Below are 14,372 nucleotides of genomic sequence, written 5' to 3'. Positions count from 1 at the left end.
CCCGGACCGTGTAACGAACCGGGACTAAAGGGCCTGCCCCTGGGACGCTACGAGGCGCCCACGTGGAGCACCTTTAGTCCCGGCTTGTAAGATGACCGGGACGAAAGGTTAGGCCTTTAGTCCCGCCCCTTTAGTCCCGGTTGATGATCCGGGACTAAAGCCCCTTACGGGCCGGGGCTAAAGGCCCCGTCCCCACTAGTGGCATCTGCAAGGCCTCAAAGCATATGGCGCCTTCTTTCCATCTGGAATGGGTCCTCGCTATGCGTCGGTTAGAACTTTCCATTGCTTGAAGGTTGAAGCTAAGATGGCTCTAGCAAACATTCTCTAGCACTTCTCCTTTGAGCTCTTGTCATATGCTGTGTTAAACCTCCAACCACAACACTGTGCTCAAATGAAGCTGAAGAAGCTCTGACAATGCCACACATGCTCTGGACAAAGAGGAGCATCAAGCATGCTAAATTTTTTAGGCTTTGAACTGAAGTAGAGTATGTACGCATGCACGCTGTGATTCAGGATTCAACTATAGATGTACTAAAAACCAGGGAAGATATCCTGACAGCTGCGGTGTAGACAATGTACTTTCCTTGACATCAAACTGAGGGGTCTAGATACATTTCGATCATCGGTTCAGAGCCGGTGCAGCCTAACCGGAACACCGTGCTGTGGGTGCAGTGTAAGGACGGTATAGGGAGCATGCACATACGTCGGCGAGAGCTCGAAGGAGAAGCGTTGCAGGATCATGCTGATGGCCACCTTGGCCTCAAGCAGCGCGAAGTTCTGTCCGATGCAGTTCCTCGGACCCGAGCTGAAGGCGAAGAAGGCCCCTGGGTCCCTGCTCGCCTTGGACACGCCCTCGGCAAACCTCCCCGGGTTGAACTCGCCGGAGTCATCCCCCCAGATGCCAGGGTCACGGTGGATGAACATGAGTTGCAGCGCGAGCATCACGTTCGGCGGGTATGTGACGCCTCCGAGCTCTATCTTCTTGTATGTTCGCCGGTTAATGAGCATCACCGGTGGGTACAGGCGCAGGACCTCGTTAAACACCATCATAACCTGTTACACACAATCAGCAGAAGAATAGCAGGAATCAAATGCAAAGAAACTTGAAATTTCTGTAAGTGCCTAACTCATGTTACCGGCAAGATGGCAAGTACTCACGACTTTTAGGCGGCTAAGACCATTTAAATCCGGTTTGTTTTTCCCAAAGGTCTGCAGAACCTCCTCCCTGGCACGATCCTGCCACTCCGGATGCATGCTCAGTAACACCACTGTCCACGTGAGCAGCACGGCTGTAGTCTCCATTCCTGCGAAGTAGAACAGCTTGCATTCACCAATTATATCCTCCACGCTCATCCCCTTGTTTGTTTTGCCATTGGCATCATTGTAGTCCATATTTGACTCCAGTAGCAGGCCGAGCAGATCGTCATTGTTAGCTCCTCCATTTTTCATGTGCGTCTGCCTCTTCTCTATTATGCCCCTTAGAATCGCTGTGACCTCTTTATTTATAGCCTTCATCTTTCTGTTGTTTTCTGTTGGCAGGAGACTGAAGAGTGAAAACACCCCTTAATTAGTTTCGGAAATGGATACAGATATCCGTTTGAGGAAACAAAAGGATGAATTATTTTAAGATGTTTCCTCAAGAAATAAATAATAAAGGAATACAGAAAATGAGGATCATACGAGAAGCCTGGGATGTAATTAGTCCGGAAAGACTGAACAAGGCGTTCTGCTTGCTCGGCTTGAAGTTGGAAAATCCGTTCGCCTTCTTGGTTGCTGACACCGAATGCAGCTCTTGAAATGACATCCCCTGATAAATTTTGGAACTCCGACCAGACATCAAGCTCTATTTCTCCAACGGAAACACTGGCTGAAGTCTCCCATCTGCCAATTAGTTCGCTGCATGATGCAGAGAATGCTGGCAACATCCGCTGTAATCAATTCCAAGAGAATGGTCAGGGAGAATGAAAGGGTCTTTTTTTTTTATCTTGCTTCTTTGATCACATAGTAATAGGTTGCTGTTAATTGTGCCCTCTTGGTTAAATTTCCTACCATCATGCGAATGTATCGAGTAACGTAGTAGTATTGTTCCTCACATATGTCTGACATATCCATCACACAGGAAATTCCTACCAGTTGATATAACCCATGCTATTTATAACTTTAGTATTACAATTTACAGGTAATTAGTTATTATAAGAACACTTTATCTTCTCCAAAGGACTTTTTGATAGAAAGTACAATTACATAAAACGCCAGCTGTGGTAGCTTCTGGCAAATTCACAATTCCACTGGGAGCAACTTGACCAAGACATAGCCTATTTTTTGGATTGCAACAAATTATTTTGTATCCAGCTGATTTGACACCGAATTTATACCGGTCCAATTCTAGATTAGGTATTGTGATCTGGAGTCTGATTTAGATACATTTACTGGATACGAATCACACTGTGTAAATACGAGTTCTTCTAGCAAATGCTAGTAATACCTTTCAAGTAAAAGAAATCGTCATTGCAGGCACAGAAAGGAGGTCCTAAATATAATTTACAGTATAGATTCATTCATTTTGCTTCATATGTAGTTTTTAGTAAAATCTCTGAAAATACTTATATTTAGAAACGAAGAGAGTAGCAGTAGTATTACCTTTAGCTTTTCTGCATGAAAGGCTGGATTCATAATCCTTCTATGTTTGGCCCATTCTTCACCGTCAATGACTGCGAGTCCACCAATAAACACCCTTGCAAGGCGGGCTAGCTTGGTTTTATCAAAGTGGCCAAATTTATTTGCCAGAACTTGTCGAACCAGCTCAGGATCACTGATTGTAATTCTTGGGTATGGCCCAAACCATGTGAATGAAACCTTCCCTGCGTTTCCAGCAACAGATGATAAGAATAGCCGAACATGACACTGAAACTAGAGCATGAGCTAGCTAATGTGGCATTTCTTGGGTTTGTGTGCATTCTAAATATGCAGAGGCTGGGTATACATATATATACCCATTCTGTTATGTATCTTCTTGATGCTCCGTTATGAGCAAATAAAATCCACCCTTTATCGAAAAAGCTAACAGCATTTCAACAAGAGAAGGAGCATGCAACTACGAGAAAGATGGGTCTTGGACTTGGGATCTGAACTTGTGAAGGAAGCAGGCAGCGGTTGAGCAAATAAAATCCACCCTTTATCGAAAAAGCTAATGGCATTTCTACATCAGAAGGAGCTACGAAAGATGGTTCTTGGACTTGGGATCTGAATTTGTGGAGAAAGCAGGCGGCGGTTGGCACGGATGTACATACCGTGCTCCTCGGTGACACGGTGGAGGAGAGGGGAGAGGCGCGGGACGATATCGTGTGGCCGGTCCATTGGCACGGGCCTGAGGAGGGCCGCCCTCACGAGCCGCTGCTCCTCCTTGATGTCGCCTCTCAGGAACCGGTACTCGGTGCCCCCGAGGCCCTGGGCCCTCAGGGCCCGTTCGATGCGCCTCGGGCCCCACCAGACCCACTCAATCATCTGCGCCGCCAACCACAGAGCCGCCATGGCCGCGGCGCCGGCGAGGAGGCTCCACGGCGAGGCGTCGCGCAGAATCGCCATGGCTTCCGCCATTCCTCCGCTGCCTGAAAGTGAATGCCAGGCTGAAGACAGAGAGTGTGGACGCACCGCAAGCAGCAATGACGGGCAAAGATATAGAGTAAGTACTACTAGCTATAACCAACCATAATTGGCTGGATCAAATGCATGGTGCTAAAATATTATATTAATTGCTGGAGCCTTAGCCGCCTTGGGGTTGGTGGGCGTTGATATGGGTGGAGGAATCGTCATTGCAGGCACAGAAAGGAGGCCTGTCATGCATGTCCGAACGAGTCACTGTTTTCTAAGTGATCACAACAATAGATTGAGCGCTGTAAGCTCACCAACCGCAGGCCCATTAGTACGAGGTGGAGAGGGTCATTAGGCATGGATGATTAACTATTGAACGATCCAGGTATCGCGCACAGGGCGGACGACTTTCGCCGCCGGGAGACGTCAGGGAGCGGAGGGGCGGCGGCAGAGGGGAATACGACATGGGGAGCATGAGAGAAGCGCTTGCGTACGTATATACGACTACATTGTATCCGCGAGGTGGGCGGGGTTGCCGTCCGCGCGAGAGGTCATGGGATCATGATGATGGGCCCGCGTCAAGTAACCCGAACAAAACGTTTCAGGTTTGCCCAGCTTATAGCCAGGCCCTCGACACCAAAGATCTCTCGCAAATAAACGAGGTGTTGGATCTAGTCCAAAACCTGACGACCTCGTCCGTGGTTTATGATCGGATCAGATGTAAACCCGACGATCAGAAAATTTTCATCTCACCCACCACCCATTTAGTCTCCACAGTCGAGGACCTCACTGACATGCTGGATGTATGTTTCGTGCAAATTTTGTTAGTGATTGTTTTAGATTTTTCCCCATTTTCTTTGTTTTGAATTTTTAATAACAATGCTACTAACTCACTCTTCATTAGGAAATTAATTCTTTCTTTTTTGGGTATTTTTTGCTTTTTTATTTTTGTTTTCTGGTTCCATGTGTTTTTATTTTTCCTTTCCTTTTCTTCATTGGTTATTTCTTGGCGGTTTTTTCGTTGACTGTAATTATATACAAACAAGTACTATATATTATGTGCCAAAATTTCATGATTATATGATTGTTTTTGCATATTATAATAAAGTACTATTTCGGTAATAAGTTGTGTGCAAGTTTTTAAATTTTCGTTCTTCTTAAAGGAAAATATATTATTTCAGTCACACTATGTGTAAACTATAGTAGAATGCGACAAATGCACTATTATATGCTTATTCTTTGCATATTTCAAAAGGTGCAATTTTAGTGCAAACTGTGTGCAGGTTTTGAAAGTTTTTTTTGTTTTATTTATTCCTTCTTAAAGGGTATCAATCTTTCTTAAAAAACTTGATTATTTTGGTTTTTTTTTTAGTTTTTTATGAAAAGATAATAGCAATGCCACGAACTCATTCTTTCATAAAAAACATCATTTTTCAAAATATAGTTTTTATTTTATTTTTTGATTTTGTTTTAGTTTTCATTTCTTTTCTTTTGTAAGGATAATATCGATGTAACTAATGCATTACTTTTTAGAAAGGACTTTTTTTTCAGAAATCTCACTATAATATGCTCAGTTTTGCCTTATTTTTTATTTATGTTTTCTGTTACTATTTTTTTCCTTTATTGGTTTTTTTGTGAGTTTTTGGCTGAGTGTAATTACATACAAACCAATACTGTATAATATGTGCCAAAATTTGAGGATTATATGATTTATTTTGCATATTATGATAAAGAGCAATTTCAGTGCAAAGTTATGCGCAGGTTATTTTTATTTTTCTTTCTTCTTAAAGGAAATACATTATTCCAGTTACAGTATGTGTAAATTATAGTGGAATGCAAAAAGTGCACTATTATATGCTTATTCTTTGCATATTTCAAAAACTGCAATTTCTGTGCAAATTGTGTGCAAGCTTTGAATGTTTTTTTCTTTTTTATTTCTTTCTTCTTAAAGGGTTTCATTCTTTCTTATAAAACTTCATTATTTCGATTTTGTTTTAGTTTTTTTTCTTCTGAAATGGTTTCATTTCTTTATAGAAAACTGAATTATTTTAATTTTAATTTTAATGTCTTTTATCTGAAAGGGTATACCAATGCCACGTATTCATTCTTCCATAGAAAACTTCATTTTTTTATTTTTTATGTTTTTATTTCATTTGTTGATTTCGTTTTAGTTTTCATTTTTTAAGGATATCACTGATATCACTAATCCATTAATTTTTTAAAAACACCTTTTTTTGGAAATCTCACTATTATATGCTCATGTTTGGATAGTAATAATACGTATTATATGCATGTACAAAAATAAATATACATATGTGTATAGTCACTAACAGTCGCATGCCAATATGTGTGAGATTTCTTTTAGCAAAGCCAATATGTGTGAGAGTGCTATTGATCGGTCATTACAAAGGCTTGGCCGACAAATATACTAGAGCCCTGTAATCAATGTACAGAAAAAATAGACTGGCTTGGCAATACTGGACTGCAGCTTGCACCTGTGTACGATGCTATGGTGGGCTTCTGCTGCTGAGTTCATTGAGCTGCCGTAACTGGGCTGCCTCTAATTAGCTCGATTGCAACAAAGTTTGGGCCAAAAGTTCATTTTCAGTCGATTGACCGGTAGCCAGTCCCGTTTCTCAAAAAAATGGAAAAAAAAGACCAGTAGCCAGTCCCAAAATAAACGGAGGTGGCACTATGAAATGTCCCTGGTTCCAACAATGATATGATAGATCATATATGGATGAATGTGAATATGTAAACAAATGAGCATGCATTTACAACATCTTCGAAAATGAAAGTATTATTTACAAATATATTTGAATAAAGTGAAATTTATCGAAACAATATCATGGGTCTTGCAGTATGATGTCCTTCCTCAGCAACCTCCGCCGCCTCCGCCTCCACAGCCTCCACCGCCACCACAGCCTCCACCACCACCACCGCTGTCTCCAACGTAGCCGCCGGCGCCTGCGCCTGCTCCTGTTGCCCAATAGGAGCCACCATGACCACGTCTAGGCTTCTTCCCGCCGGAGCTCTTGTGGCCGGCGCAGCCGAACACGGCGACGGCGACGATGGCAACCGCGGCCACGAAGGCGAAAGCTAGACAGATGACGCCCCTGGGCGTATAGTGCATGGAACCGGCGGTGAAACCCTTTGCCGCAGCAATACCCAGCGCCCTGACCATCGTTGCTGCTCGATCGAGAGCTTCTCCTCTTGATTAATTGTCAGGTAATGCCGGCCGGTCGGCATGTACTTAAAGGCCGGCATGTCCCGAGAAATGTCAACGGGGACTCACGCGGTTGCCCTGTTCTTCACTCAACGTAATCGTCAATTTTTCCGGCGAAGATGCCCTAGAGGTTTTACATCTTGGAGGTTAGACGTGCTCGATGGATAGACGGGCGATCGACAGCGCGACATGTACTAGTCGACTGCTTGCATTGCACGACAGGGTAACTTTTGTAAATATACGTATTGCACACGGCGAGACAACTTGATCATTATCGTCGCTTAATCAAGCGGCTCGATCGGGTCAGTCTTCAGAACACGCGGTGCACCTTCGCGTTCATCAACCGGCAGTTTCGTCCCTTTCCTTTTTTTTAGTTTTTTTTTAAATTTTACTATGACTACGTACGGAGCAAAACGAATGATGTACTCTTCAAAAATATCTATATGCATTCGTACGTAGTTTATAATAAAAATTTTAAAAGAATTATATTTAGAAACAACATGAATAGTTTCGTAACGACCGGCATGCATGCCAAAGTGGTGGGAATTTGTTATAGACTGGACGTAAACATGCACAGTGACCAAGTATCCAGCCGCGTCATTTTGAACAAAAAGAAAATGCCATCGTACCATGGGGCCGAGGAGGCCTCGCAAACTGGGCACTTGACCCCAATTTTGGCCCCGCTAAGCATTTACATTCGTACCCCTCAAACGTTAATCAGACAGCCCGGTCATTATACGCATAATAAAGAGAAGAAGAAAAAAAGTCCAACCGGATCCTTCACTTTGTCTTGATATGTCTGGGTTGTTCGCAAATTCCAATATCCACATCAAATATAGAGAAAATATGGGTATGTTCTGACGGAAAAGTATCAGATACTCCCATCCTTGGGGTACTCATGATGCCCCAAGTAAAAACATTCATAAATGCTTCAAAACATTCATAAATGTTTCAAAACATTCTGAAAAAAATATGAATGTTTGCAAAGAATGTGATTACAACTCCTAAAAATTTCAGGTCATTCATGCCAGATTTCACATTTTTGTTTCTTAATGTACATTTTGAGTTTGGACCTGAAATTTCTAGCGTAGTAGTCACATACCTAGCGAACATTCACATTTATTTTCGTATTTTTTTAGAACATTTAAGATTTGTTTTTTAACTTGGAGCACCGGAAGTACCCCAAGGATGGGAGTATCAGATATTTTCCATGTTCGTTCGTGTAGTCCTTCACCTAGGATACGACTCGCCCCGAACCACTTTTTTTCTTTCTCTTCAGCCGCACAGGCCATTCACATGCATTTGACTGGACAATTTGGGAAGGATATAGGAGACATAGTTGCATACATGCACAAATGAAGGATCAAAACAAACGTGCCGATCACTAACCCATTTGGAGATCGAAATTAGTCAATCCTGATTGTAGGTGCTCTAGTGGGCACTTGTGACACAAATCCAAATTGGCTTGTATCGACGTCTAATTTATTGATGGGGCCGATGGTGGAATGGAATGTGATTTGTTGATTAAAAATAAAGGAGGGCTGGGATTAAATCTTAGAAAGCAAATATTAGCCATCTCACCAAGTGGTTGTGGAAGCTGGATACTCAGAAGGGTTTGTGGTAACAAATTGTTCGAGCAATGTATCTTAGAAACCGAATTATTATTATTTTTTGAAAAGGAGGCATCGCCCCGGCCTCTGCATCAAGAGATGCATGCAGCCCTTTATTAAATAAAGAGAAACCAAATCCGGAACGAGTACAACAATGTTGAGAGTAAAGAACAAGAACGAATTGATACAAAGCGCCCAAAGCGCCCAAGCAGCGAAAGTATAATAAGTAGATGCCTAGCCACCTATCCTATTAGCTTGCCGCCATCCAAACCGGTTGAAGATAACCTGTGCTACCATCTCCCAGCGGATACACCCAGTAACCATAAGATCCCTGGAATCCGCAGGAGTGAGTAATGACCACGTGCGGGTCAGTGCGGTAGCCCTGTATATAACCTGCAAAAATGTATAGATGTGCATCTGTTAAAAACTAAATCATTCCTGCAGTTCCAAATTGCCCATAGTAATGCGCAAGCTCCAACCCGGATACTCTTTGCCAAATGACCACCAACTCCCTCTACCCACGTCCCAAACAACATGTTGACACTAGTGGGGGGGGGGGGTTGATATTAAAAGCAATGTGTATAGAACGCCATAAGATTTTAGCCATCGGACATTGGAAAAAGAGGTGCTTGATAGTTTCCTTGTTGTCACAAAAGTTGCATCGCTGGAGCTTTCCATTTACGTTTTGCCAAGTTGTCTTTCGTGAGGATAACACCTTTGTGAACGAACCACATAAAGATCTTTATCCTCAACGGAACTTTGACCTCCCAGACATGCTTGGATCTTGGAATGTACCCTGAATCGATAAGATGAAGGTACATAGATTTTACCGAAAAGGATCCATCCTTAGTTAGCTTCCAACGAATAGTGTTGGGCCTATCCGACAGTTGGATTTGCATTAATCTTCTAACTAAGTGTAGCCATCTGGTCCATCTTTCACCGATCAAAGATCGACGAAACCTGATATTTAGAGGCGTGTTGCTCAAGACTGCCGCAACCGACGCTTGTCTGCGTTGGACAATATTGTATAGCTGCGGATATTCCAGCGCTAGGGGCACATCTCCTAACCATGTATCCTCCCAGAATCTAGTTGATTCACCATTAGCAATGAAAAACCTAGTCTGGTTAAAAAACACGTTCTTACACCGCATCAATCCTTTCCAAAATGGAGAATCATTGGGTTTAACGGTCACCTGAGCTAAGGTCTTATGTTGCAAGTACTTATTCCTTAGAATTTGCACCCACATGCCTTCGGTTTCTACCAAAATTGTAAACAGCCATTTACTTAGCAAGCATATGTTTTTAACCTCTAAATTCGCCACCCCTAAACCTCCCTGATCTCTGGGTCTGCAAATGATGTCCCATTTAGTAAGCCTATACTTTGTTTTCACTTCATCACTTTGCCAAAAGAAACGAGACCGATAGAAATCTAACCTCTTCCTTACCCCTTTAGGTAACTCGAAGAAGGATAAGAGGAACATCGGCATACTGGTTAATACTGAATTAACAAGTACTAGACGTCCTCCATAAGATAGAAGCTTGCCTTTCCAGCAACTTAGCTTCTTTTCGAATCGGTCTTCGATACATTTCCACTCCTTGTTTGTAAGTTTCCGGTGATGGATAGGCACCCCCAAATAAGTAAACGGAAAAGTCCCACACTCACACCCAAACAGTTGGTTGTAAGTATGCTGTTCCGCCTTTGCCCTTCCAAAACAAAATATTTCACTTTCGTTAAAGTTAATCTTTAACCCAGACAACTGTTCAAACAAGCATAAGATGAGTTTCATATTTCGGGCCTTCTCTAAATCATGCTCCATGAAGATAATGGTAACATCGGCATATTGTAAGATTGAGACACCCCCATCAACTTGATGCGGTACAAGTCCTCCTACTAGATCGTTGTCACTAGCCCTCCTAATCATCAAGGCCAACATGTCGGCAACAATGTTGAAAAGAATCGGCGACATAGGATCCCCTTGTCGTAGACCCTTCAGTGTCTGAAAGAAATGACCAACGTCGTCATTCACTTTGATCCCGACACTGCCTTTTTTAATGAAACAGTCGACATGCTTCCTCCATACCTGGTCAAACCCCTTCATACGTAGAGTTTGTTGTAGGAAAGACCATTTTACTTTATCATATGCCTTTTCGAAATCAACCTTCAAGATAACCCCATCTAGTTTCTTCGAGTGAATTTCATGTAATGTTTCATGCAGAACAACTACCCCTTCCAGGATGTTCCGACCAGGCATGAACGCCGTCTGCGTGGCCTGCACCACCGAGTGAGCGACCTGAGCTAGCCGATTAGTACCCACCTTTGTGAATATCTTAAAGCTAACATTGAGTAGACATATAGGGCGAAATTGTTCAATACGTGTCGCCCCTTCTTTCTTCGGTAACAACGTAATGGTACCGAAATTGAGATGAAAGAGTTTTAATCGTCCACTATATAGGTCATGAAACATTGGCATTAGATCATCCTTGATAATAAACCAGCATTTCTTATAAAACTCCGCCGGAAAGCCATCCGGACCAGGAGCTTTGCCATTTTTCATTTGTGTAATCGCCTCAAGCACCTCTTTCTCCGTGAAAGGAGCGGATACTACCTCGTTGTCGGCATCTCCGATTTGAGGTATATCCGCCACCATTCCTTCATCCATAGTGATAGAAGAGTTAGCAGACTCTCCAAAGAGTTGTCTATAATAATTTGTAATGTACAATTTCAAGTTCTCGTCACCCACTATAGTGCCCTCATCCTGTTCTAGCTGCACAATCCGCTTCTTCCTGTGCTTGCCATTCGCAATCAAATGAAAAAACTTCGTATTGTTATCCCCATGGACAAGCGTACGTACTTTAGCTCGAAGGGCCCACTTCATTTCCTCTTCTCGAAGGAGTAGCCGAACTCTCTGTTCGGCTTCATCCTTGGATGCCCGTTCATTTGCATCCAACGCACCATTCTCCGCTTTGCGATCAAGATCATCAATATACTTTAAGAGTCTATCCTGCTCCTCTTTGTATATCCCAAATTGATTCTTTGCCCACCCCCGTAAGAACTATCGAAGATGCCTAATCTTGTTTTGCCATCTTTCAACATTAGACCTCCCTCCGCATCCGACCTTCCATTCTCTAGCAATCATGTCCATGAATCCCTCTCTCAGGAACCAACTGGACTCGAATGAAAAAAAAATTTTGTTACCCGAATGGACTGCATCCCCGGAATCCAGAAGCAATGGTGTATGATCAGAGAGCGCCCGATTAAGTGCACAAACAGAGACTAATGGGAACTTCTGTTCCCACTCCGTACTCGTGAGTACTCTATCTAACTTTTTGAAAGTTTGTTCTTGTAGGGAGTTAGCCCAGGTATACTTTCTTCCTGAAAGTTCAATCTCCCTGAGATCCAGACTTTCAATAATAGTGTTAAACATAAATGGCCATCTGCCATCAAACCTATCATTGTTTTTTTCGTCTGACCGTCGAATAATGTTAAAGTCACCCCCACCAATAGAGGTAACGTGCCATCGCACATCCGGACCAAATCTGCTAGGAAATCTGGTATGAGCTCTGCCTGGGCCGCCCCATACACCGCTACTAGAGCCCATAGGAAACCGTCATTTTTCGAGCGCAGCCTATACTTAACTTCAAACTCCCCCACCACCACTTCGCATACCTAAAGTGACTCACATCTCACCCCAAGTAAGATCCCACCGGATCTTCCTCTTCGGGGGAGACAGTGCCAGTCAAAATCCACTCCAGCGGATTAGTTTTTCAGGAACTGTGGTGTGAAAGTATCGCAACCGGTTTCCATCAGCGCGATAAAATCTAACTTATACTCTACCGTAGCCTCCGCAAGAAATCTAATTTTAGCCAAGTCTTTAAGACCTCTGCTATTCCAAAAGATCCCTCTCATCTTTCATCGTAGAATTTTTTAGCAGTCTTAAAACGTGCACTCCTACGCACAGCCGAAACCGGATACACCTTCCGCTTCCAAGCGCGTTTAGGCTTTTCACTGCCAATCTCCAGGTCCATATAACCCGGTTGGCAGTCTTCATCTTGTTTAGGTATGCAATCGAGAGCACAGTCATCGACGAGGTGAGCATCTCCCTCCTCTGATCCCTCCGCTGGAGCGAGATCCTCACATAGAGAATTCAACTCCCCTAACGCAGAAATTTCAGAATTATTCAAAGGTTTTGTGGCCGCTAAATTCTTGACTATGTCCAAGGCCCTATCTACTTCTAAATCAAGTATATCATTAATCGATTTGGCAACCTCTTTACCCGTGCTCCCCAGTGACACCCCAATCGAAGTAGCATTATTGATAATCTCTTGAGGCGTAAAATGTAAAATAGAATGGGCCTTGTTAATGGACATACCTGTGGAAGCTTCGACTTCTCTCATCTTTGCCACACGCTTAGCCCGTCCCATCTGCAAGTCATCCACGTCCGTTTGCTCCTGAATCCTCTGACTAGACCTCGTGCCCGACGTCATCGGATTAGCTATACCTCCATACGCTATAACCTTTTCCGCAGAAAATGAATCAATGTTGCCTTGTTCTGTAGAATGCCGAACAGGTCCCTCCAACCCGAGCTCCGCTGGAGAAGAGGTGCGCTGCGCTGGCTCTTCCTGCGCCTGCACTCCCACGAGTTCCGCAGAAAAAGAATCAATGCTGCCTTGTTCTGTAGAATACCGAACAGGTCCCTCCAACCCGAGCTCCGCTGGACAAGAGCTGAGCTGCGCTGGCTCTTCATGCGCGTGCATTCCCACGGGCAGCATGGAAACCTCCTGGATGCTAACGCCTTCAGTAGCAGCACTCTCCTGCACCATAAGCCCGTCAGGTCCACGCACAACCGGGGGTTCATCTACCCCCATATTATCGCCCAGCTCCATCCCAACTGACCCAAATTTGAGGCCTATTAGATCATCCCCATCACGTTGTTGCACGACACCAGAGTCCACCCCTTGCGGCTGCTCTGCAACATTCATCTCCGTTTCCCAATGTTGTACCCCGAGCTGGCCCGGTCTACCATCCTGCCTCTTGGCAGTATCAAGATATGCCGAAAGCGAGACAGCTGATAACACTCCTTTTGCTCCAGGAAGTGCACCCAGCGTGGGTACTTTCCCTAAGTCCTGCGCGACGTGAGAGCAGGCCGGCGATGACCGAGGCACACCCATCTTAGCCGGAGCCGACGCGGGCTCAAAAGATCCAAACTTCAGTTGAGACGTCGGAGGTAGTGACGATGGCGTACCCCCTACAGCCTTGCTCGCCTTGGTGTCAGACGCGTGCTGCTTAGAAGAATCGAAAAGGTCATCCTTCTCCTCAGATTCCCTAGCTCCCGTATCATCGTCTTTATTGTTGAAAATATGCCCTAGAGGCAATAATAAATTAGTTATTATTATATTTCTTTGTTCATGATAATCGTTTATTATCCATGCTATAATTGTATTGATTGGAAACACAATACTTGTGTGGATACATAGACAAAACACTGTCCCTAGTAAGCCTCTAGTTGACTAGCTCGTTGATCAAAGATGGCCAAGGTTTCCTGGCCATAGGCAAGTGTTGTTACTTGATAACGGGATCACATCATTAGGAGAATCATGTGATGGACTAGACCCAAACTAATAGACGTAGCATGTTGATCGTGTCATTTTGTTGCTACTGTTTTTCTGCGTGTCAAGTATTTGTTCCTATGACCATGAGATCATATAACTCACTAACACCGGAGGAATACTTTGTGTGTATCAAACGTCGCAACGTAACTGGGTGACTATAAAGATGCTCTACAGGTATCTCCGAAGGTGTTCGTTGAGTTAGTATAGATCAAGACTGGGATTTGTCACTCCGTGTGACGGAGAGGTATCTCGGGGCCCACTCGGTAATACAACATCACACACAAGCCTTGCAAGCAATGTGACTTAGTGTAAGTTGCGGGATCTTGTATTACGGA

The 14,372-nt window shown here is 43.7% G+C and overlaps 2 protein-coding genes across 2 annotated transcripts; both read right to left on the bottom strand.

Moving 5' to 3' along the window:
* Window positions 1-452: 452 nt before the first annotated feature.
* Window positions 453-3,671, bottom strand: LOC123431001 (cytochrome P450 72A11-like). Its single transcript, XM_045114825.1, has 5 exons — window positions 3,291-3,671; window positions 2,641-2,861; window positions 1,681-1,928; window positions 1,159-1,543; window positions 453-1,053 (listed from the first exon to the last, which is right to left on the bottom strand). The coding sequence occupies exons 1-5, from the start codon at window positions 3,595-3,597 to the stop codon at window positions 628-630; spliced, it is 1,587 nt and encodes a 528-aa protein (XP_044970760.1). The 5' UTR covers window positions 3,598-3,671; the 3' UTR covers window positions 453-627.
* Window positions 3,672-6,300: 2,629 nt separating this feature from the next.
* LOC123431000 (glycine-rich cell wall structural protein 1-like) lies at window positions 6,301-6,811 on the bottom strand. Its single transcript, XM_045114824.1, has one exon. It carries the CDS (start codon window positions 6,773-6,775, stop codon window positions 6,467-6,469), a length of 309 nt encoding a protein of 102 aa, XP_044970759.1. The 5' UTR covers window positions 6,776-6,811; the 3' UTR covers window positions 6,301-6,466.
* Window positions 6,812-14,372: the final 7,561 nt, after the last annotated feature.

The sequence above is a fragment of the Hordeum vulgare genome, chromosome 2H (assembly GCF_904849725.1).
Source record: "Hordeum vulgare subsp. vulgare chromosome 2H, MorexV3_pseudomolecules_assembly, whole genome shotgun sequence".
NCBI lineage: Eukaryota > Viridiplantae > Streptophyta > Magnoliopsida > Poales > Poaceae > Hordeum > Hordeum vulgare.
Note: the sequence above shows the minus strand (reverse complement) of the source record. Positions and strands in the feature narration are given on the sequence as shown.

Coding starts and splice junctions, on each gene's coding strand:
- LOC123431001 (XM_045114825.1), bottom strand. CDS start 3,597: ATGGCGGAAGCCATGGCGATTCTGCGCGACGCCTCGCCGTGGAGCCTC. Junction 1,544..1,680: donor AATTACATCCCAGGCTTCTC/GTATGATCCTCA, acceptor TTCACTCTTCAG/TCTCCTGCCAACAGAAAACA. Junction 1,054..1,158: donor GTCTTAGCCGCCTAAAAGTC/GTGAGTACTTGC, acceptor TGTGTGTAACAG/GTTATGATGGTGTTTAACGA.
- LOC123431000 (XM_045114824.1), bottom strand. CDS start 6,775: ATGGTCAGGGCGCTGGGTATTGCTGCGGCAAAGGGTTTCACCGCCGGT.